At 39.5% G+C, this 25,687-nt stretch overlaps 1 protein-coding gene across 3 annotated transcripts; it reads right to left on the reverse strand.

The window, feature by feature from the left end:
* Positions 1 to 27: 27 nt before the first annotated feature.
* Positions 28 to 24,618, reverse strand: camsap3 (calmodulin regulated spectrin-associated protein family, member 3). 3 transcript variants are annotated; one of them, XM_026164643.1, is made up of 18 exons: positions 24,084 to 24,618; positions 16,586 to 16,848; positions 10,070 to 10,210; positions 9,756 to 9,842; positions 8,758 to 8,790; positions 7,807 to 7,945; positions 7,571 to 7,710; positions 7,393 to 7,477; positions 7,231 to 7,273; positions 7,073 to 7,128; positions 6,743 to 6,779; positions 4,512 to 6,606; positions 4,300 to 4,424; positions 3,811 to 4,097; positions 3,629 to 3,722; positions 2,314 to 2,438; positions 2,100 to 2,218; positions 28 to 1,513 (listed from the first exon to the last, which is right to left on the reverse strand). In XM_026164643.1, the coding sequence occupies exons 1-18, from the start codon at positions 24,214 to 24,216 to the stop codon at positions 1,214 to 1,216; spliced, it is 4,302 nt and encodes a 1,433-aa protein (XP_026020428.1). In that variant the 5' UTR covers positions 24,217 to 24,618; the 3' UTR covers positions 28 to 1,213. The 3 variants fall into 3 exon arrangements, with proteins under 3 accessions (XP_026020428.1, XP_026020426.1, XP_026020427.1); XM_026164641.1 differs by having other exon boundaries at positions 6,743 to 6,815; XM_026164642.1 differs by lacking the exon at positions 8,758 to 8,790 and having other exon boundaries at positions 6,743 to 6,815.
* Positions 24,619 to 25,687: the final 1,069 nt, after the last annotated feature.

The following is a 25,687-nucleotide window of genomic DNA, read 5'->3' on the forward strand; positions in this document are numbered from 1 at the left end:
AGGGAAATAAAATAATAGGAAACAGACTCATAGTGACCTAAAGGATTTATTCATCCCAAGACAAACTGTTTCAAATTCTATTCATTCTCATTCACTCATTCGCAACTCAAACATACATCTCACTTATACTTTGCAGCAGGCTAGCTTATTCATAGCTTACAAAGGTCAACGTTTTACAAATCATTGTCAAAAAAAAAATCTAATTAATTAGCATTCAGTATATATTAAATTATCATTGATTATCATTCTCACAAAGAGCTGTATCCAAGATAAACACGATAAAGCCCTCCTTCATGTTTCCAGGTTTATTTTTCAAGATAAGCTCAAATAACATTTCAATTCATCACGTGTTGAAAATGAAAAAAGCGAGCTACTAGGGAAAAAGTCACATGAATTTCATTTTTCTTTTAGTTCTCAAAGAGTGAATAATTTTGTCCAGCAAAAACATGGCAAATGGTATAAAAAAAAACATCCAGATGTCTACAGCTGAGAGATTGAATGGAGTTCACAAACTATGTGGCACAAGCATTTCCTAGGTCTGGAAGTCCACTGACAATGACAGCAGTCACTACCAGTGCAGAAGGACCATTCACTATAATAGATTCAAACAGTGAAAACACCCCTGAATGGAATGAATGGTTAGTGTGTGCCCTACATTCATTGGGAGCAGTGTTATCTGCTATTAATTTTCAGCTGAAGTCTCCAATCAAAACTGAGACCTTAGACTTGTTTCAGCAGAGTGGAAAGAGTGAGCCCTAGAAGTAGAAAAGGCAAATGCAAGCAGAACTGAGATGGGTGGGAACTACTCGTGCCCTAAGTACTGTTTTGCAGGCAAAGGCAGTGTGGTTGTCCTCTCTTTTTCTTACCTTAGAGTCGCAAAAATGACTCGGGCATGGCAGGGTAAGGCAAGGCATGAGGGGGGTGGGGGGGGGGGGGGTTGTTGTCCTGAATCAGTTGCATTATTTTACAATCTAGGTAGACCAGAGATAAACTATTCTAAGCACACTGGCTGAGTGAGTAGGTGCTTGGCCCATTCTCTTAGCATGTAGTGTTAGCTCCACGTGGATAGCTGTCCAAAGTCAGTCAATCTGTTTTCTGTTATTCTAACTGAATAACAATCTCAACTGCCACACTGGCCAAAATCAAGGGAAATGAAAAGTCAAGTTGGGAATGGATTCCCTGAAAAGCACCTCTACCTTTATTGGATAAGTCTTTATTTGAGAGTGCCAAACTTTTTGGGAGTTCCTGGGCGCTTTTGCCAAAAATGGCCAGGGATGGTGAAAGCATCAACACTCATGGACATGGTTTTGGACGGGATGACGGTGAACTGCTTGCGGTCTGAGCTGTACTTGTAAATGGACTCAACCATATCAAGCGTGATGACTCGCGGGCCAATGCCAGTTAGCCGTGCCATCTCATCGGTTTCAGGGTTCATGGTATAAACCGCTCTGAATTGGCAGCTGGAATCTCTGAAGAGGATAAGAAAGTGATTGGCTGTGCTTTTCTCCATTTCCTGAAAAGAGAGATATAGAGAAAAGAATAAGTATATGGACCTAATCAACTTGGGGAGGACATTAGGTTTGATGCATGCAGGTTGTGTGATGATAATACCAACTTATTTTTACATGCTACATCCTCCTTAGGGCATTCATAACAACAGCTGGTAGTCATATTACACAAAGGTTTTGCCGCCACACTTTTGCCACCACCTCAAACATATTGTTTTGCATGTTTTACCTCCATCTTCAATTTGTTTTGTCTTTTCACAAAATGATCTGTGCATCACTGTATGTTGAATTGTTGACAAATAGGTCATGGCAGCAGTCACATTGTGAGATGGTCATTTAAAATTTCTGATACTATCAGAATTTTTCCCAGACAGCCTTTTGGTTGGAAGTCTATTACAACAGCCATCTTTTAACACAGTATCACCATTTGGAAGCCACAAGTTAAAAAAATCACTATAGTTCTTTCATGTTGAGCAGCTTTTGTCTGGGACAACCCAAACGCAAACATGTATAAACCTGGCTTTAAGTGCGTTACATAACCTAATTAGGGTGTAGCTTTTTGTTGGACTCTGACACAGCGGGATGGTTTACCTCTACAATCTTGTTTTTCTGTGGTTCATTGACCTTCCCAGCCAGGCAGCAACGAGTGATAGCATTATGGATGATGAATTTGTTGGACTTAAAGCTAGGCTCCTTGTACAGCTTTGGTCCTGCAAAACACAACATTTCCAAATGCTATAAAGCAAACAAAACAATGCTTGCAGCATTCATTTTTACAATTTTTTGTGTGGAAATTATGACTGACCTGTATATTCTGGGATAGAAGCAGGGGAGGAAATAGCGGAGCCAGTCTCCCAGTCCTTCTCTCCATTCTGAACACCAATTCGTCCTGGGGACCTTCCCCGTGATCGAGCAGGAGAGTGTGAACGACTAGAGAGATAACAGAGGAAGCATTTTTTACATTTTGAGGCTTTATTTTTCATTTGCACCTGATAACACAGACTAAACTGCATCTATAGTTGGTATCAATGATACAAGAACACCCACTTATTAAATATTTTAAACTTTAACCCTCTGGGGTCCAAGGTTAAATTGGCTGTTTTTCAGTACTTTTGATTTTACCTTAATATTTCAACTTTAAAAACTATTGACCTTACCTTATTTGATATCATTCTTTTCAGCACAACCTCACATGTCTAAATCTACAGTCATTTTTTTTTCAATTTTGACTTACGGTATTAACACAAATGATCTAAAAATCACAGAAAAATAATAAAATCAGAGTAGGAAAATTTTTTTACTGTGAAAGCAAAAAACATGTTTAACAAATCATTTTCATAACTTGAAATGCAAACAGAAATTGTACATTTAAAAAAAATATGTACAAATTTTGCAAACAGCAAAGCTATATGCAACTATTTACCTAAAAATGCATGCAATACCTCAGGTGTCTTTTGTACAACCATTTAAAACTATTTCTAAAAATAAAATTACAGAACAATAAGGTGCCATACAAATTATTTGTGAAATTTAAAAAAAAAAAAAACTACAAAAAAGAGGCGCATATCACAGGGATAATAGCTGCAGACCTGTCAACATTCCTCCTGTTTTCCACCTGGAGACAACACTTACATTTCAATCTACCTTTAATGGTTTTTGGCTAGCAAATGTGACATTCAACAGTGCACTCATTATTTTGACACACAAAACAATGACTACACACCAACTACACTCCAAACACGCTAAACATCACAAATTTCTCAACTATCAAAACTCGCTATCAATATCACTCTCTCTCTTGCTCACTCGCTACCATCGCTCCTAAAACTTTCTCCTCTTCCTTAACAACCTAATGTCACGTGCTGCAATATGATTTTTCGATTGCGGTTTTCTTCTCGCACTAAATGTGACGGTAGTATTCAGAAGAAAACAAACAAAACAAAAAACGCTTTTTTTTTTTACTTGGCCTATCAACACAATTTAAAAACTGGTATATAGTTTGGAGTGGAGACTTTAAACACAGGCTAAATTTCAATGTTTCAGGCTAAATTCTGTGCTTCCCACTTTTTAACCATTTAAAAAAAGAAAATACATCAAGTCATTATCAATTTGCAGGTTACCTGGGTGACTTCCTGACGGTCATACCGCCAGGGTCATTAGCCATGGAGGACAGGTTCATGGATGAATGGGAGTATACCTTGTTGAGCTTAGTGCCTACAAGTAGGAAATATTGTACATGTGAGCATAGGAAGAGAGAATACAAAAGCCGGGAATTTTACTGGTTAAAGTCAGAAGTACTTACCCATGAAACCTTTGACAGGACTCTGAGAGAGCACAGAGTCATCTCTGAACATAGTCTTAGGTCTCTGCTTCTTGACACCACGCACTGTAGTGGGTTTCTGCTTCAGAACCTTGTCCAAGTCTTCCATGATCTTCAATTGCTGTCTCCTCTCATATTCCTGCTTAGTGAAGTCTCCTCTACGTTGAGGAGTGCCTTCTGCTGGTGGGGTTTTGGGAGGAGTGCCTGGGGTCTGTGGTCTGTCCTCATTTTTACTGCCCCAGCCTTCAATGATCATCCACTGGGGCTTGCTAAAAATGAAGTGTAAGACCTTTAATGTGTAACGCCACATTATGAAATGCAACAAGACTGAATTATGGGATTAATGATAGCAACAATTCGAGTCATAAAACACAGAACAATAAATTATTAAATCCAAATTATGTGCACCCTTTGGCTGCTTAAAATAAAAAAAAAATGATTAAATTAAAGCTATTCAGAAACTGGTCTCACTTTGATTCTTTTTCTTTTTCCTGCTCAAGTTTTCGTCTTTTCATCTCTTCTGTTCTCTTCTGCTGTTTTTCAAGAAAAGCTGCTTTTCGCTGAGCCATTTCATCCTCCGGTCGATCTTTGTCATCCTAATAATAAAAAGGGATGAATGCACACCAATTATAGCACACTTTCTATGCAGATATATACTGTGAAAATATGTGTCAGCCACCAACCTTGAAAAAGAAACCAACTGCTGCTTTATTCTCTGCCTCTGTGAGGTCACTCATTGAGTCAGAGAGAGCATCAGGCACTTGGTCATCCTCCTCATCATCTCCTCCCAAGGCAGACAGTGAGATCTCTATCAGGCTACTGCGTTTGCCATTCAACATCCCTGCAGGTGCATCACTCTCAAAAGAACATTCAGATGGGGCACCAGAGCTGTAGCCCCCTCCTGCAACGCCTTCCTTTCTAGTCAATGGACCATGATTGGACCCGACCTCAAGGTCCATACTAAATATACTTTGTCCATCATTGGAGCCTACTTCTGACAGGCCGTCATCTGCACCAGGACCTGGAGTTGGGGTAGAAGCTGGTATTGGGGTCAGTGTAGTTGTTGGCACAGGAGTTGGTCCTAATGAGCGCAGCTCATCTAGGCTACCGGAGTCACCAATGGAGAATGAGGATGAAGTCTGTACTTGAGATTGCCAGGGATTTACACGACGAAGATGGGGGATGCGGTCTACATTTGTAGGTGGGGTAAGAACCCTCGACAGGGAGGGGACTTTAGTGTCTGATGGACGACTGTGTTTTGGGCTTTTAGGAGGTACAGACTGGGCTCTTCGATGTACATGAGGAGATTTAGGAGAAGTGGTGTGGTTTGTGATTTTGCGTGATGGAGACGGAGAAGAGGAGGCCGAATTTAAATCTCGAGTGGTTTCTCGTGACAGGCGTGCAGGAGGAGGGGCTGAGGTGGAGGTTTTAGGGCTGGTTGGAATAACCCAAGACTTGTTATTGGAAGGTGACGGTTTTTTCTTCATTAGCTGATTTTGCTGCTCAGTCAGTCGTTGCATGTCACTTTGCAGGGAGCTAAGAGCTGCAGTTAGCTTGGACACTGCGTTGTTATAGTCTCCTAAAGGAGCAACCACTTTGTCAGTAGGTGTCGCATGGTGCTTCTCTCCTGGTGTACCTGCCTTCTCTTTGACCTGCTTGTTGAGCGCAAGTCCTCTTTTAACATTACCCTCATCTTCCACTGTGGGGTGCTCTTCATCTTGTTCCTGTTGATCTTCCAATTCGATTCGTGCTAGCCGCTCTTCAAGTGTCAAGCGAGAGAGGTCTTCTTCTGTGAATGAGGTACTGACCTGGCCATCTTCTCCTTTCCCCTCACGGTGCTCTTTCTTTAATTGCAGAAAGGCACTCTTTCCTAGTCTCTGCCTATGCTTGGCAAAAATGGCCTCAATGCGTTTCTTCTGAGCTTCGATGGCTTTGCGCTTTTCTTCAAGCCGAACCCCCAACTCCGACATCTCATTATTCAGCTGTGGGCTCTTGCTGGGGCTTTCTTCAGACTTCTGTGCCCATGATGTCATCTGAGGAGAATCACTAGATTTTGGAGAATCAGTAATCTGTTTCTTTTTCCGTTCTACAAAACTGGTCATCTTCACACCACTGTCAGGAACCTCCTTACCAGCTCTAATAGCAGCACCACCTGCAGCACCGGGTGTTGATGGAGTGGACTGAGCTTTAGGCATGTCTTCTGATGCATCTGAATCCACACTACCGTCTCTCAAAACTGAGTCATCATCTCGTGAACATTCAGAAGTGTTTCTAGTGCGAGTGGATTCACTGGACTCTCCTGTTGGCCGATACATCATTCCTGAGCGGGTTGGTGCAGAGGAGCTGATTGGTGGTAAATTGCCATTATAGCGAGAACTAGCAGGATCATCAGGAGAGTGGAGGTAGAAGCCGTCAGGAGCACCATCAGGGTGTAAACGAGGCTCCATTTTGCTTTCATTGTGAATAATCTGAAGAGCCTCTTCAATTGTAGGCAGCTCTCCTGTTTCACTTGTCCCGAGGTCATTCTCTGCCAACTTAGGAACAGTGGGAGTCTGGGTGGCCCAGGATGCTCTCTGTGGACCATTAGGTCCTGAAGGTTTGCTAAGCAAATGACTGAGGTCTTCGGGAGGGGTGTAGGGCACCCTTGCCATATTTTGACCAGCTGGGTTCAGCTGATCTGAGCTCACAGAGCGGGTTATTACAGGGTTGCCCATCACAATGTCTACGTCGCTGTCTAGCCCAAAAGGAATGCTGAAGGATACTGCTGACAATGGCCGGCTTAAAAAAAAACCAAAAAAAAAAAAAAAACCCCAACAACAAACAAAACAAAAAAGAAAACACAAGCATGAGCACATTAAAAAAAATAAATAAATAAATAAAATGCTTAAATCAGTCCAGAATATGCTAGTCCTACCTCAGAGGTTTCTTGCTCCATGTCTTTCCAGCTCCTTCTATATGAGACATTGAGGTAGACTGAGTCAAAGATCCTGAGTACAATGGGACATACACAGACATGTAAAGGCATGCAAACAACACCGGGATGCAAAAAAACATGGAACACAGAAATTAAAGGGAAAACATTTACAAAAAGTTTCGAATGTCTATCCAAATAAGAAAACAAGACTATCAAACAGCACAAGACACAACTAAAAGACAAACATGGATTGAAGGAAATAAGTGAACCACACTGTAAAATGCTTATGTAGCTAAATGTAATGATGGCTGACCATAGTCTTCATCTTACCTGATGCAGAAGAGGAAATTGGGAGGAAAGGCTTCTTGAATATAGAGGGGGAGGTACTGCAAAGCACAAATACTTCACTTAAATGACGGTATTGTCTAAATAATACGTTGCCCTTAGTCTACTACAACAGCAAAATCACACCCAGAAAGCTTCTGTACCTGTTATCACTCAAGCTGCTTGGTGTTACTGGTGTAGATTCGCCTGACAAAAGAAAAGCCACAAACAGACTTTTTAAAATATATCAATTATATATGATATATATGAAATATATGTTCGTGTTAAACAATATTTAGAAAGGACCGCAAATCAGTGAGACTTACTTAACATATCTATTGGCTGCACAAATTCTGGTCTTTGTACTTCAAACCAGCTAAGCAGTTCTGCCAGGAAGCTCAGCAAGTTCATCTAAATCCCAGAAAATAAATCAAGCACTCAAAAGATAACACAGTATTTGTGTGAATATATTTTTTGTTCATCAGTGATCCAGACTGAAAGTACCTGAAGTTCCTGTGGTGTATATAACATGTCCTCCAGTGCCAAGTGACAGCAGCTCTTTAGGCAGCTGTCACAAAATTCACGGATGAATTGCAGGTTGTACAAGCTATCTGCTACAGACATGGAATCCTTCATACAAACATCTAACAGAGAGATGAGAAAAAAATTTTTATTTTCACAAATGTCTCAGGTTCTAAAGGTCATTTTTTGCAGCATTCTGTTAGAATGTTTGTTGGTACCTTCAAGTCTCAGAAGGCCGGGGCAATAGTAATGTATGACGGCAGCAACAGCACATCCACTGGACAGGTCTTTAACTTCATTCACTACTGGAAAAACTGGCTTTAGTTTGGACTGAATTTTATCCTTCCTATAGCGGAGCTAAAAAAAAAAAAAAAAGAGAGAAAGAAAAAAGACAAATCACACACAATGTTGAATGTAATTTTATAAATTTCACATATTAGTTCATGCCATCAACCATCAAGTTTATCAAACATAGGTAAATGCTCCTAAGCAGACACACAGTGATACACAATAATAAAAAGTGATTACAAAATTAAAAGCAACAAATGAAATAAAGAAAGGTCATGCTAAACCGATGTGAAAAGGAGAGCGCAAATGTGAACAAACTGAAGATGCAGAGAGAGTGACTGAACTGGAGCAGAAAGAAAGGGTTTTTTTCTTCAGAAAAAGTGGGTCAAGTGAAGGTCTCAGGAGACAGAATGAAAGAAAGAGATTAGATCTCAGAAAGAGAGAAAATGTTTCAGGTACAGCTATAGTATACAGACAAAACAGCCCACTGTGGCAGTGAACCAGTGGATTAGAAGCCTTTCTGTTACTCTCATAAACACATACAGACATCTTTGCCCCACACTTGAGAAAAACTTGAACATGGCAGTTTCAGATGATCAGTTAAAAAAAGAAAAAAGAAAAAAAAAAAAGACTGCTATTCATGCACCACACGTCTCCACAAACAATGTCTTTAGAGCTATTGTCACAGCCCAAATCTATCACACTTATGCTGTTAAGTGCAATTTAATGCTTACTAGGATGTGATGCACAATGCATTCCCACATCACATTTGGGGAAGAAACAAACAAACCTGACCATCAGATATTTCCTGATAAATTTGATGAAGACACTGGAAGGATGGAGGGACAAGGGGAGGAAGCAGAGGAAAGGAGGGAACTTACAGGAACAAGTTTCCAGTACCAGCGAGTAGGACACTGTCAGATTGGGGCGGGGGAGAGACAGGAAATAGAAGGAAATGGAGAACAGGAGTACAGGGAGACATATTAAGCGAAGAGTGGAAGAACTAGAAAAACAAAGGGTTGTGACTACTTTATTTACACGAAATGGCAAGACGGCCATCTTGAAAAAGCAATTCCCACCTTGTCCTTGTTTTAATATATCAACCAAGACTTGTTAGGATTGATAGAGTAAGGAAGTAGAAATAGGAAGCAAAAACAGAAATTAGCTTCTTTTATAATAATTTCGTTTGTCTCCAAAACAGGGTGAAAGTTTCTGAATACTAATGTAGCAGCTGGAAGGTTTTGTTCTGACTGGACAAAGCATGATATTTTTCATGTAAACTTTTTTTTATTGAACAAAAAGCTCTTATCAAATATGCAGAAGATGAGGCAAACCACTGAATTTAATCTATCAAAATTCAAATGTATTTTTTATTATGGAACCTACACTGTTTGCACACTGGCAATATATTATTTCTATGATTTTACAGCATTTGTCTGTCACAAATAGACATTTTCCTGTGTTGTGCATTTTTTGTGTAAAACAAAAAAGTTTCCTTCCATTTCTTAGATACCCGTTTCACTTTCACCCACTGCAACTTAAAGGTTTGAGCAGAACACACGTAATTGTTCATTATAGAAGCTGAGCCACGCCAACTGATAATTCTGGATTAGTGCCACAAAACCCTGTCTAGAATATTGTGCCAAGCTACACCTGACTCCACCTGATTTGCAACAGCAACTGACGTCATTAAAATTGCAAAAATTGCTGACTACACCCATGTATATACTCATTTATATACACCCTGTTCCTCCAAAAAACCTAAACGAAACAGACCTGCCCTGACTGCATAATCCCATCAAGAATATCACGCATTTCTGGATAGAAATAACAATACAATAACAGTGACAATACACTGAATATTTAATGCAGTACTCACTGATGGTTGAACAGGTTGGGGGTCTGTAATGGTCTCAGACAAGTCATTCTGGGCTCCTTCAGTACGTTCTCTCAGATTCTGGTTCAACTAATAGCATAATAACAAGAGAAAATCATTTCCACATTCTTTTGTGCCGTGTGTTCACAAAGTCAGAAACAAGCATATAAAAACAAAGTTTAGAGAATTACAGTTCATTAGTCACCAGTTAATTTACTAACTTAGTGCTCATACAAATGTTGAACCAAGAACATCTTCTGAAAGAAAATTAGGTGTTTTTCTGAAAAAGACATTGTTTTCTTTGGCCTGTTCCTTACCTCATTAACCCAGTGAAGCAGAGCATCTTCCCAGCTGGCTGCTTTTCCCAGGAGCTCAGCAGAACTACATGTCTTCACCGCAGTCACTGTCTCCATGGCTCCCACAGCCATCAAAGCATCCATCACTGCCAGATGAGCACTCTTCACCAAATCACATGGGAAGGAGAAAAAAAAAAGGAAGTGAAGAGCAATGACCCTGGGCAGCATCAATAAATTACAGTTAAGACAGTAATGTTGGATCCTTTTCTAGCATGGTCCTTACAGCAAAATACAATGCACCACTACCAGTATTTACATGAAACACCCTCCAGAGGTCACTAGAAGCCAGTTATGAGTCAGCAGAAACTAGCAACAGCTCTCAACAAGTAAGCACACACACATCAGTAGATGTGGAAGACCTTTGGACTCATGTTTATACCCTCATTAAATCATTAAAGAGGCACTGGACCTGTAGCAGGTGAACACATGGTCTGCAAGATTGCCATTCCTTACCTGCTTTCCCTTTATTTGCCTTCTTTGAGCCATTTCCCTTTCTCTTTTGCACAGTGAAATAGTTCTGTATGACTCATGTGTGAGAGACTGCAGGACAAAATGATGTGTTGTAACTAGATCACCAGGAAGCGTAACAAAGAACACCATTCTCTTTAAGAAACAGGTGCTTGTGACCGAATGTATTTTTGACACAAAAAATGGTTATAAAACCTTGATTTTCCCCACTCAAATACAATCAAGCAAAAAAGAAGAAGAAGAAAGAAAACGTACTTAAATGTATTTAACAATCACAATTTGAAGTTACCTACTTAGACAAGACCATTACAGAGCTCTGGTTAATAGATAAAACACATTAACAACTTTGCCTGTAAGACAGAACTTACAGGCAAAGCCTGTTAAAATGTTCCAGTAACATTATCAGCTCAGCTAGAGTGAAACCTTTAACTCTATAAACCTGTTAACTTATTAGACGTTGTGCTCTGTTTGTACTGTAGGGTACAAACACAGCAAAGCAAAGAGTACAACACTATCTTATAGTCAACCTTGTTACTGCTGCAAATTATAATAGTTGAACAATTTTTAAATTTATGCAATTCCCACTATATTCATAATTGTTCAGAATATTAGTTCTACTTTGTTTATACAAATTGCTAATAAATTTGTTCAGTTTTAGAATGTGCCACTGTGGCCACCTTTCTCTTGCCCTTTCTCATCATCTGAGTGAGTAATGCCAGCAGCACTCTCTTTCTGCTAGCTTCTCATATACAATAAGCTAAACACTTGTAAACAAATTGAAAACATGTATGAACCTTTTTTTATCTTGTTTATCTAAATCCTTTTAAATTGCCTTTCAACAGTACAGTTGGGTGCCAATCTCTCCATTAATACATTAATAGGTAACTGCAATAACAGGCTTGTTACAATAATTAAGTCAGGCTAGCAGAGAGGCAAAAGGCCGATTAAAACATACTGTGGGGCCATTCCTTCAAAATCTTGTCAACAATTTGGAGCTTAATATGTGCAAATCAGCGCCTGCCGCCTTTCACTACTTACAACTTCAGAGATTCTTTTCCTCTTAAACTCTTGTGTAGCCCCAGATGGGGGGCAGGGGCAGTCCAGCTGTGTGCATATCTGTGTACTGATCCCTGATGTAAAGTGCTGACCTGAACACATACAGTGCCTGGGCAGGCAGGCTGGGTGGGGTATGCCAGCAAAAGCTTGCCAGATAATATTGGTCAAAGCTATCTGGGTGTGCTGTAGTCTGTTTCTGTGAGCAGTGTGGCCCTGAGTGACCTGCTTGCCAACCACTGTTGCCAGCACTAGTGTTACTGCTTCTGTGTGTCCTGCCTAATACAGGGACTGCAGGGCTGAAACATCAAAGCAATAAATGTTCCTACAAAAACCAAAACCAATAGGGATTCAGAATATAATTACTTAGTACTGATCATTCCAACATTGTAAGAATTGGAAATAAATTGATTATATTAACATGGTTTTACAGGATTCTGTAGTTCAAAATACAGATCCTTAGAAAATGTAATTTATTTATTTTTGTATGAATGAGTCAATGTGAGCCAAACATAAAAATGTCCACTGCGTTAAACATCAATTATATTATTATCATCATCATCATCATCATCATCATCCTGTAAGATTACATATTATACATTTTTTAAATCATAAAATATTGGAATATTGATAAGCAATGGTTCACTTGTATTTTCCTAACAACCAGTAAATTTTGCCAGTAACTATGCTCTGCCATGAAAGCAAAAAGATATAACATTTTTGCTTTTAGCCGCAAAGTGTGTAATCATAGGTTGGAGCTATTGCCACAGTGTGAAAAGAAGATGACTGAGAGAAAAAGAACAAATGCATGACAGAACTATTGAGAGTGGCTGACTCCGATGTTATGCCTACAGTAATTATTCAGAGGGTAAATCATGGAAAAAATGGGAGAATGAAAGGAGATAAAGGAGGGGGTGCTGCTAGTGGATTTCCCATTGCACACCCAGGAGAGCTCACTAAGCTAAATCACAAGTCTCCCTAATGAGAGGAGCAACTCAAACACACAGCACAGAGCCTGCCAGATCACCATAACAACCAACCAGCTGACCCATAATGCATCTCAGTACAAGCCTGACTGCAGCACTGCTCTCTGCTCCTGGCTTAGTCCTAGCTCCTAGCTCTTAAAAAACAAAAAACAAAAAACATCCATGCCCCTTAAACCAATGTGACACACAGACAAAAAATTAATAGGCCACAAATTAACCCAATCAACATGGAATTTTATGGGATTATTTGGAAACTCTGTTTGCATGTCTATAAATGTAACTCAGATAAACAAAGAATGCAAAAGGCATCTTGTTAAGCATTATGTGAGATTATGATGAGGGAAAAATCTGATTACGTCTGAAATATGACTTAACCCCATTCCCTACCCTGCTTGGTGCCACCTGATGGGGAGAAAAATAGGGGATCAGGGAGGGCTGGGGCCCAGAAAGGGATTTTAGAAAGGGGTTATAGTATGAACATCCATATGTATATGAACTGTATACCTAAGCAAGTAAAGACAAGTGTAGAAAAGCTGCATAAAAAGTCATTTTGTATACTGTAAACAAGTTTCATTACAACACATTAGTTATCATTCAACAGAAGCCCAAAGCAGAATAAATGTGCAAGATGATGGTTAGTGTTTCAGATAGTCTGCCACATCTAATTTCAGTTAAGCTCCTGAATGATGCTCACTTGACCAGAAAACCTGCCAGCACAGCACTATGATTTAAGACAAAGTGTCACTGCCATCCAAAACCAACAGGAGACCATGAAGAGGTTTAGCAGCATTATAGCTACATGACTTACTTTAGCGCTGTGGGAATCGACACAGTATCTATAGTAATATTACATATAGATTAGAATTAGAATCTATTGTTACAGAAACATATTTAACCAATTTATTTCATATTGTGAGGTAGGTTAGGTGCCTGGTGAGTCAGTGGTCATCTCTGGCATGTCATGCGATAGTGGATGATTGCACTCAGTCTGCATGGCAGATTATCTCTAATCTTCAAAGATCTTTATCCCCAATCTGAGGAGTGATGGGGGCTGGGCAACCATCAGAAGTAGTGGACCAGAAGAACAGTTAGTAGTAGGACATATAATTCATTACACATAGGACACAAGTAATGGGGTGGAGGCGGCTGCAGGATTTGAACCCAATTCCAAGGAATTCTAAGTAGGTTTTTTTGTGTTACGATTCCTCCATCTAACATAGACACATTAATACTATCTCACCACTGGACTCTGGAGCAGTGAAGGGAAATCTAATGCTTCAGTTACCAAAACATGTTGGACAATTTTTCCAACTTCTTGAGAACAGTTTGGGAAAGGCCCCTTTATATTCCAGCATGACTGTTGCCAGTATACAAAGCAAAGTCCATAAAGGCATGGCCAGATGAGTTTGTTGTTGAATAACTTGACTGGGCCGTACAGACCTCAACCTCAAACACCTTTGGGATGAATTAGAACATTGGCCAGACTCCCTCACCCAACAGCAGTGTCTGAGCTCACAAATGCTCCTCTGAATATTCTCACAAACAACTCAAAATCTTGTAGAAACCTTTCTAGAATAGTGAAACTTATTATAGCTGCAAATGGTTCCAACTCCATATTAATGTCTATGGATTTAAAATGGGATGAGAGAATAATTGATAACTTACAGTTCTGTATGCATTAGGTTAGCTTTTATCTTTAACCATCTGTTAGCTTTTTTGCCCTACTTTGATTAGGTCAGTGGCATTCTACTCCAGTCCTGATGCATGAACTCCAGCCAGCACCCAATGTGTCCTTACGACTTATGATGAACCTGCAACGCTGGATTTACACGATTAGCAAACACAATGATTAGCTAACAGCAGCAATAATATGAAGTTGTGCGATTTACCAATAACAGTGTAAAAAGTCATTAACAGTTGATGGCTTTGCAGAATAACAGGCACCAGTGTGCAGTCAACTACAAGCATGACTCTACATGCTTTTAAATGCATGTAGCATGTTATCTACCTTGTCTGACTCAAATATGTGAAGCTTTAATATACAGCAGTCCTGCAGCAGATTGCTGCTGCAAAGCCGTTTACTGGCCAAGACCCACAATGATGCCCCATCCTTCTATTGCTGCAGCATGACCCACTTTCATTGCTTGCCACACTGTAGCTGCAGTGCCAGTCAGTGGCGACAAGCCCAAAGAGAAGCCAAACAGCTACTGGAAAGCTCATACACTAAAGGAGCAAAACAGCAAATGCAGCATTAACAGTAACAGCCAAATAACAAATTTAGGATTTACAGTTAAGAGGTACCATTTCCTGACCTGGAAACCTCATTCAGAGCTAAGTTACATGGCAGGCAAGCTGAGACATTTGTATGCTCAGAAACTACAGCAACATGATACATGAAAGAGGCATGTCTCATTAGGCAGTTATTACTGGATTTAATAATCCCAGTAGAAATCATAACCGTAGCCATTATTACAGTGATTACAAGTGGAAAAAAATTGAATTTTAAGATTTTTGACATTAAATTATCATCATAATCATCAGAATGTGTGATGTCAGATCAGGGTACTGATATTGTTGCAGGTGATGTCAGAAAACCTGCAAAGAGCAAGCATGTTTATAAAAGAAAGTCCTTCACTAATCTGATATAACAACTATGTGATCTCAGAGTCGGTACAAGTGAAGGTGCATGTGACACTATTTATTCTTCCTTTTATTTCGTTAAAGCTTTCACCAGAGCACAAGTAGGAAAAATACTATGTAAAAATAAACTAGCAAAGCCCCTTTAGAGGATGGTTCTGTTTTTACCATTATTCATCTTGCTTTGTATCTTTTATCTTTAAAAAACACTCTCTCGCTCCAAGTCAAGAAAAAGGCAGCATTCACATTAATTGGGTCAGATTTATAGGTGCATCTGTTCAACAATATGACATCTAAATTTGGATTTTTATCAGGTTCTACTCTTAATGAGGACTCAAATTCTCAGCAGTATTGCTGAGAAAAACAAAACAAAACAATGCATAAGCCCATTTCAAGCAAAAACCTGAGGTTCTCATTACAACTGTGCCATCAGCAGGGAAGTACCTGCTCCTTTGGCCAGCAAACAGGAACAGTGAAGCAACCAGCATTCACCTAACATAACACCATTTTCCTTACTAATCCTTGGAGAGTCCCTGCTTAGCTTTCAAAAACAGCCTGTGTGTACGTAAACCAAGATGGCTGGGGAATTTTCATTGTATACCATTCCATGAGAAGGATAGTAATCTGTAAAAAGGGAAGACTACTTTAAATTTGAAAGTTGTTGTGCCAGCTGGGGGCAGAAAAGAAATGCATATTACCTTAAATAAAAAGAGTTCCCTTTATTTCAGCCTGTAGTTTAGCAAAAACATATTAGCCAGCTGCAGTTTTTTTTATCCACATTGAAGAACACATGACTATATTATGTTTGAACAAGAACTAAGCAAGCAGGAAGAAAGAAAGCGAGAAGGAAATCTATTGTCAAGAGCTAAGAGGATAAACCTGTTTCTCTTGATTTGACTCACACAGCCAACCCAGAGAATTCTCTTAACACACAACAGCTAATGTTTCATCAAAATTGTTAAGCTATTATTCTGATCTGAACCATCTATTGTATCTAGATCATCTCTCTCACACACACACCCTTAAAGTAAAGTGGTTATTCCTCATGTGACCATGACTGCTCTTGTCCTAGCAGCTGGATCCACTCATCCTCTGGGATGAGCTTGGGGAGTGGGGGAAGGGCTGAATGAGTAGGGGGTCTTTTTGATGCCCTTTAATCCCTAGAATCAAAGCATAAACATGGCCCTATATCAGAAACCAAGCGAACTTGAACCTATTTGCTTTCCTACAGAGTTCTGCATAGCAGAGAATCTGGTCTAACGAGAAGAATCCCAAGGATAATAGACAAAAGCATTTCACCCTCCCCATCACCCAGACAGTTTCATCATTTTACCATTTTGATGGGTTTATGTCGGAGGTCAGCATCAGTCACTGTTGTGTCCTGGTCTTTGGCAACGACGCCTCTCTGAGTTAGAAGCTGCAGCAGGGTGGCGTTATCTTTTGGCTGAGCCTCAGTTGCAGTACTACCCAGTAATATGTTGTAGGTGCGACAGTAGAGCTCTGATGACTGCAGGAGGTGTGTTACTGGAGGTTTAAGGTGCTCCTGTTCATACTGGTCACAGTAGAAAGGGTCACGCAGCTCTGCAGGGACATTTTCTACAGAGAGAGGAAAAAAAAGACACAAATGGTTAATAATAAAAAAAAAAAAAAAGTTTCTAGTTGTGGTTCTATTACAGACATGTATGCAACAGTATTGCCAGAGCATACACAACTATACCAGACCAGACATAACAGATCTAACAGTGAAACCAAGGGGCAAAGTGTGCTAGTGACATGTCAGTCACACAGTAAACCATACACTAACATTTAAGCCTATGATCTTATCAGGAATGAGTTTACTGAGGTTTACAAGCAAGGGAGGTAAAGAAGACTATGAGAGACTTCTTTACAAACTGACTTCAATTTGTTACCCCATGAGGAATCAGAATACTTTATTAATCCCCTTTATTGATATACCACCTTAAGGGAGTCCAGCTCCATCCCCACAACGTTACTGGCCATACGTATCAGTTTATTGAGTCTGTTGGAATCTGTGACCCTCAGCTTGCAACGGTGTAGAGGATCGCACTGGCCCCAACAGACTCGTAGAAAATCCTTAGCATTGTCCAGCAGATGTTGAAGGACCTCAGTCACCTCAAAAAATAGAGACGATTTTGGCCCTTCCTGTAAAGTGCTGTGGTGTTTTTAGCCCAGTCCAGTTTATTGTCAATGTGTACTCCAAGGTATTTATAGTCATCCACAATGTCAACATTGACCCCCTAGATTGAAACAGGGGTCAAGTGTTTCCTGGTAATGGTACTATATTAAATAATGCAGGTTTGAGGCATTTCTGCACTGGTTTTACGGTTTTTAAAACTAGAAACTACATCTATTTTTCAGTCTATAAAGTCCAAAGCGAGATGTCCATGTGATTTGCCTTGTACAACTATAAACCAGGAATAAACATGTTTAAAGTATGTGTATAGACAATGTTTATGTTCACAACAAGTGTACGGGGATATTGTTTTGTCTTGTTCAACATTCAGTCACTTCAAAGGAGCTTGCAAAGAAAAGCGTCTGGACTTCTTTAAGTTGCTTGAAGACGTTTCACCTCTCATCCGAGAAGCTTCTTCAGTTCTAAGGTCAAATGGTGGAGAGTCCCAGATTTAAACTCAGTGGGAGTATTCCCCCCAAAGAGGGACAAAAGGACCCCCTGATGATCCTCTAATCGCCTGAGCCAAGGTGTGAAACTGGGTGTGGGTCCCAATCAGCCAGGGTTTCGGATGAGCTCATTGTGAAGCCTGGCCCCACCTTATCAGCAACAAGCAACTTAAAGAAGTCCAGACACTTTTCTTTGCAAGCTCCTTTGACTACGATGACCTGGATGACTGAGAACCTTCACAGACATTCAGTCGCTTCAACATTTTGTTCTGTTTGTTTTTCACTTACCAAAATTAGCATCAAATTTAATACCACAATGGACCCTGGATGTACCTTGCTCAGCACACAAGATAGCCATCACTAGATAAGAATGTAGTCACATTTATATACTGCTTTTCTACCCTTACTGACCACTCAAAACACTTTAATCACAAGCTACATTTAAGCATGCACTCATAAAGTGTATTATTCTATACACTTTAAGCACTTTATCTCCCTCTTATCCCAGTCCAATTTAGAATAACCAATTAACCCAACATGTACATGTTTGGATTTTGGTAGGAAGCCAGAGTACCCAGAGGAGACCCATGCAGGCACAAGGAGAACAAACATGTAAACTCCCCACAGAAAGGCCCCAACCAGGGTTCAAACCAGGGATCTTTTTTTGCGACAGTGCTAACCACACGACCACTGTGCTGCCCATAAAACCCACCGGCTATACCCTCTCACCCAATGTGAAAATAAAGACTAAATATGATGACAACAGCAAAAAACACAAAAATCTGAGCCTTCAACACTAGTGCACAAATGACTTTGTTATCATGATCTGTCTTTTATAAGTTTACCCTAAAAACACAAACTTGACACACACCCTTTGAAACTGGTTTCTCTGCAGCAAACCTAACAGCCAGTTTCTGTGTGCAACCATAAACAAACATGTGACTTGCCGTTTCAAAGGCCCTTGGACAAAAAAGTTGACTTGCTTAAACGCAAGCAGTATGTCTGCAAAAAGAAAGGAAAAACGTGTGTTTGTGTGTGTGTTTGAGAGCCTTAGACTATATATAACAGAAGAACAAAGGGATTATTACAAGGGAGGTGTCACTAAACTGCTGTATCATTATATAATCATGTAATGGATCCATTGACATCAGCTGTCGAAACAAAAGCCGCCTCCTTTAATCAATGCCCTGTTCCCTTTGTCTCACCCTATGATGACTATAGGTTGCCACACAATATGATCAGTCATGCCACATGGTTCATGCTGTTGTAAATACTCTCAGGTGCCAAAACTGGAGTGCCTACTTTAGTGCTGTAAAAACAAATCATCTTGGGTCACATAGGTGCATTGTATATGTAAAAGAAAAAAAATTCCACTGTAATGTGTAAAAGACAAAAAGGTAAACCAGAAAAAAATTAGCCCAGAAGGCAAAGTAGGATGCAAATGCCACAACTGAGTGAGATTGGAAAGATCGATAAAAGAATGATTTCCCTATGACACAGTCTGTCCATGAATGATCACTTTGTGTGACACATATCAGAAACAAAGTGGCTAGAAAACTGAGGCTTCAAATTGTTATACAGGTCCCCAAAACTATGCACATGCACAGCAAAAATAGCAACAATTATTTAGTAAAGCACACTCCCGATTTAAAAACTAAAAGTAATACAAGGTAACAAAAAGCATGACGAACTGGAATACTTGTAACCAAGCCTTGCATTGTGATGCCGCAATTATATTCATCAATGCCCTGCCAGGGGAATATTTAGATTAAAAGCATGTGCTTGTTTTGTTTGCATAAGCAGGAGCAACTACCTCTGTCACTTTTATAGTTCATGGGGTCAAAGCTTATCTACTGGTTTGAGTAAAAAGGTAAAAGTCAAATGTGCGAAAAGCTTCTAAACACATCATCATAGACGGTAAGCTAGAGGAACGCTTGTTAGGAAGAGCCAGTCAAGCAATTTGTGATTTTGACTGCGATTCTTCAGCGGGTCTGTGCTTTTGTTAACCCAAATGTCTTAGATACCAACCTGGGACTAAAGAATACAATGAAAACAGTGTTACAAACTTAAAGATCAGAGCACTATTTTAGTGACGAGTATTTATTTTTTCTTAAGTAAATCAGACCAAGCTATTAAAACATGCAGTAAGATGTATAGAACTTGCTAATGTGGTTGAAAGTCAGTTCAGCTGTGTTAGATATCTTCTGTACTGACCTGTATCGTTTGATAGCCTGCTGATAACAGGAACCACATGTCCCTCTACCTCACTGACTATTTGAGCTAGCATGCTGGTCATTTCACAGCCATGCTCACTTGTCCTACAGTAATCACACACCGAACAATACAAACTCTCCACCTCACTTGCTAGGTGGAAATCGAAACTGATTTAAACCAAGCGAAGAAATCCACAATCCACCAATTGTCACTTTACACTGGGGTGTAAGCTTTAGCACAATGAATGTCAACCTGCTGGATATGACTATCTAAACGTCCAGGTTTCTCATGGGAGCCTTTCTGGAACTCTAAGAGACATTTATTTTAAAAATTTCTCCATGTAATCTTTAGGCAGTAAATGAAAGCCAATCATAATTACAATTCCTGTATCTTAACTCAGCATTATATGTGTTATAATAATGAAAGCGGTTTTAACTTTTAAATCTTTCATTGAAAATTATACAATAACATCTTCATCATGTGGTGAAGAATCAAACAGGCGATTATATGCTCTCATTTTTAGAACAAAGCAGGTACTGTTTTGCTGCCCCAAAACCAAGCAGTGGTGAGAGGGGCCGTGGTAGCATTCTACCCCACACGTGACCCCTCGTTCTGTGTAAAATGCTAATGCCACTACCTTATCTGAGCTTTATTATTTATTATTGCCATCTACAACAAAGATCTTATCATTAACCCTTTCTTAAATAATACTGTACTATTTGATCACTATTGTAAAAAGGGTACTTTCTGCACTATACATCAAGCACCACATCATCACCAGTAGCTCCCTCTACCAGGCCTGTATATCCTATCACATGGGCAACACCTTGCTATAGCACAAGCTTAAACTGCATTAAATGGCAAGCGTACAGCGAAGTACATTTTAAAGAGAGAAAGTCTTAATAATATTTTGAGGTGTTTTGGCATTTAACAGTATAATGCCATGAAAGGCTAACATATAGTGAACAGGAATCCCAACCGTTTAAGTAAACATTAAAAGCAAGCCAACATCCTCCTCAGGTCCTTCTCCCTTGCTGACTCACCATGGTCACAATGATTGGAAAAGGATGAGTAATCAGTCAAACAGGATTTCAGTATGGGCCAGCAACTTTGTAGCTATGTGAAGGTAATATGCTACTGTAATGGTAAGAGTGGGTCAAAGTGTGAGGTGGTTTGGTTTTATAGCTATGAAAAGAAAACATAGGATGACTCCAACAAGAGATTGTTGGACATAAAAAACAATATTTAAGCAGCGACATAGTCTGTTTCCCTGTTATTCAGATATGGAAAACAAACACAGATAATTCACGTTGGCAATGATTAGAAGGAAACCTGAATAACAGAATGCATAAATGTCATGCCCTTGGACTTGTCACTATAAGATTAAGTATTTCTTAAGCCTCAGCAGGTAAATCAAGTTTCTTGTCCCATTCCAGCTTGAGTCATACTCAGATCTGGAAACTCATTTCTCATGACAGCTTCAAGAACTTCAAGGGTAAATAATTAATTACATTCATGCCTAACTTTTTTTTTTTTAAACCCTGCATGGAAAATATTAGACATAAATAATAAGTCAATGCATTAAAAAAAAAAAAAAAAAAGATCCCAAGACTTTCATACATTAAACACCCTCGCATGTATATTTAGTATGCAAGCATGTATACATATATACAATATAGATATAGTTAAAGTGTACTATACAGGAAGGAAAACAACATTTTATCTCGTCCATTAACCTCTTAACACCCACAAGAAAACTACTTAGAGAACGGGTTGGATTGCTTTTTAGCCACATTCTAAACATGTTTCAGAAAATACACATTATATTTTAGATATTTACCTTTCAAATCAACACTCACAGGCATTTTTCCCTACAAGTCTTCTATTACAAAATTTCCATTTTGGTATGAAATAGGAGAAAGTTCTATGTAAAGACGTGGCAACCTAATCAAATCACCAGTAATGATGGATATTAAAAAATAAATGCTGATAGCCAAATGTCCCTAGGTAGAGCAGAGCGTATTGAAAAGATACTGTGTAGCTACTGTGAGTTGTCCATTACTAGAATGACGAGTTACAGCCTACAGGCTCCTTCCTTGTTAAAACACAAGGTCCATGTTTCCTTGGTTAAAGGAGACAGCGAAATCATCATGGCAGCCCAATATTTCAACATGTAAAAAAGCATTTTAACTGGGAAGTGAAAAACAGCGCTGACCACTGAGACAATGTGTTGCACATTACAAGACTGAAGTCTTGAAATCTTGACTGAAGACAGTGAACTTAACCGTAGGGGTTTGCTTGTGGCAAAAGTGAAACTATCTTGTAGGAAACTTTATTGTTTAAATTGTGCTGCCATGCTTGAAACATTTGTTATGCAAACACAAATATTTCAGTCCATCCATATCATTGCCGCTGATGCTGATTTTATTCTAGATTTTTTTTTAATTTTATCTCAATAAGTGGTTATTGGTTTCCTTAATTAGTTAAACATGAGCTTTTTAGCAAATAATCTAACTAAATATGAAATGCACTGTAAACACTACTTTGTTATCCATGTCAAATTCCATTTTTGGAGAGACTGGAATTAAAAATGCCACCCATTGTTATCTATAGACTAACTGACCTAAAAAGGCTCATGACCAGATGACTGTCTGGCTCCTGCTGGGCTCTGTGTTGTCCTAATGTGCTAGGTTTCTAATAAGGGACAAGATGATGTCACCCAGCTTTACAAAAAAATTACCATCAGCAGGGCTATTGAACTCGATCAAGAGAAAACCTCCACATCATAACAGTGTTTGTCCTTACATTCCTGCAGCTTGGTATGGAGTGACTTTGACCATAGGGTGTGGTTGAGGTGCTTAACAGAGTACACATGAGCTGCAGCCCAGAGTCCTAAACCTGGGACCTGCCTGAAATTATGAAACAAACAACTCATGTTGCTAAAGTTAAATGAAGTTCTCCTCACACCTATTTCAGGATAAAATAAGTAATGCCTGTATTTAAAAAAAAAAAAAAAATACACTGTAACATCAAAAGGTCCAAGAATGTATTAGTATAGTAATATGTTTGTCTTTTGTTTTTTTATAACCACATTACGTCATTATGTGTAGTCTACTTTTGAAAAAATAAAGCAATCAAGGCTTTTTCTTTACAAGGCTCATCGGATGTCTGCTTCATAAGGTCTAATCTTCACCAGTGAGTGCTCAAACAAAGAGCCATGCTATCACCTCAGGGTCAAAGCTGACGAGATGCCTCAAGAAAATGAGACAAAACAAATTCTTATGATAGGCTACATGTTAAGTACAGAAAACATGTTTTGGTTATGTTGTGGGTGTGCGTTTTGCGCTACAAAGCTTCTCCCAGTTGCTTCTTGAAATTTGCTGACTAAGGACATGGAAAGAAACCCCCTGATAATAAGGCACAAGAGCACTGGTAGTCTATTCTCTGAGCGCACAATAAGCTACGGTCTGCTTTTGATTCAAATAACATGAAGCAGTAACCAGCGTTTACTGTGGGTACTGCGGGCTGTCACCATCACTAGGAGAAAGAAAGATACTGGAAAAACATACGCCCCGTGTGCCCTGTCTGTGTAACCGGATTAAAAACATCCCCAGCAGCTAGCCTGCAATTTCTGACTGAAGCCTGGTGGCTGGAAACGCGACAGAATGGGCTAGCGTGATAAGGCCTACAGGAGGAGGCCGTTTCTGTGACACACATACCTCCAAATGTGCCCACCCATTGAGTGAGAACAAATGACATGTGTCAGTGTCAAAAACGCATACGATGCATTGCTCCTCTGCTCATATGCGCCTCTTTGTGCTGAAAATCGCTGAACTACACACACTGCAGTTCCCCTACATGCATACCGGTTTTCGCTACACTGTTAGACACAATATAAACACATTGTTGGACAACAAATGGTCTTAACACAACCTTTACGCATAACATTCAGGCCTGCCGTGTGAACTAAAACCTACCTGTGCTGCCGTAGGACTTTGCCAGCAGCCATCCGACACTTGCGCATATTTTTGATTTAGTGCAGTCATACAAATCCAATGATTTTATGTCTGGGACCACAAAAGTCTTCCTCATGGTAGGGGAGTCCACCATAGCGAGTCTGTAAAAATGGGAAGCGGTGATGGGGGGGAAAAAGGATACAGTATAAAAATATTCAAGCGATCATTCTTGGAGCAGACGATTCCATACGACCGGGGCTGGGAATACGGATGTGGTTCAGGGTTTTGCAGGGAAATATCCGCTCCGAAGCTACTTCCAAATCAAACTAAGGTCCTTTTGTCGGAGGTTTCGAAGACGAAGTCCTGGCTTAATTTTTCCTTAACACCAGCTAAAGCCCCGACCGGCTGGGCTACTATAAACCGGACTATTCCCCTCGTTTTTGCCCTTCTTCGTCCGCATTGCCGTGTTGTCAGCTCACTGTACGTACGTACGCTTTCGTCCCGCTGATGACTGACTACCAGGTGCTCCACAGTGGAATCGCTCGTCCACTCCACCGTCCAATAGAAAATAAGCTTTAACAATATGGGCGGGACTTCAGTGTTTATGATACAGCAGGTAGAGGTGAGGCGCTTTTGCTACAGGTGAATCTTCTCGCACACAAGTGGGTCGATGAAAGGACACCTTTGAGTGCGAAAGTCAAACAGCCAGTAACCTTCGAAAAAACATGTAGATTAACTATAACTCATTAATTTAAAATATTTACAAATGTGAACATTAGAATCTAAAAGTACTGTCTTAAATTTTGAATTAGTACCATAACTCGACTGGTATCAGAAAAAAAACGTAGCCTACACAAACACACACATATAAAATGTACCTCTCTGAGCTATACTCTACCTTCAGTTTCTGTATTGTCATCAATGTCTTGATTGTGACAATTTCTGTAAATATTTGGGGTTTTAACTTGTATGTATTTGACTGTATTAGTCATAAACTACAGCACGTGTATGATCTTGGTCAATATATCCACCACTGCAGTGGGCCAACTCTTGGCCTATTGCAGACAGAAAGCAGAGAACATTATGGACTTTTAGCTGTTAATTAATCAAAATACGTTTTGCTAAATCTGCTCTGAACATACAGATCTACATATTATGCAGACAGATAGAAAACAAATATAGTAAACAATGAATCTAAGGTAGATGAAATTAGTAAAGGTATTTGCATTACTCTTTTACTTGTTCCCCTCAATTGTCCATTAACATGTGAAAGTAACGAAAACAATATTAAACTCAATGAAAAGCTATATTATGATCTCATTAAATAACCGTTGCCTTACAAAGAGCTACAGCAGTAGATACAGTATGGTGATGTTAATCTTATTACCTCTTTAAAACAACTGTCACACAAAGCACAAAGACTGGAACAGAGCAAACATACTGGCAGACTATGTAAGAAGTTTCTAAAATAAAAACAGGCATAATTCATTCTGGAAAAAAAAATTTTTTTGTTGGATGTTTATAATGAGACTCGAGGGATTTCTTCCATCTGCTTTTAAACCCGTGTTTTCTGCTGCCATCCACACTGGAAAACAAATCTTAAGAGTGCCTCATCATATGATGTT

This window comes from Astatotilapia calliptera, chromosome 4, assembly GCF_900246225.1.
Source record: "Astatotilapia calliptera chromosome 4, fAstCal1.2, whole genome shotgun sequence".
Classification (NCBI taxonomy): domain Eukaryota; kingdom Metazoa; phylum Chordata; class Actinopteri; order Cichliformes; family Cichlidae; genus Astatotilapia; species Astatotilapia calliptera.

Excerpts from the sequence above, each read along its gene's own strand:
- camsap3 (XM_026164641.1), bottom strand. The coding sequence starts at position 24,216 with ATGGTGGACTCCCCTACCATGAGGAAGACTTTTGTGGTCCCAGACATA. Across the intron at positions 7,274-7,392 it reads GCAGCCAATAGATATGTTAA|GCGAATCTACACCAGTAACA; the intron begins GTAAGTCTCACT and ends TTCTTTTGTCAG. Across the intron at positions 4,098-4,299 it reads GAAAAAGAAAAAGAATCAAA|CAAGCCCCAGTGGATGATCA; the intron begins GTGAGACCAGTT and ends CTTCATTTTTAG.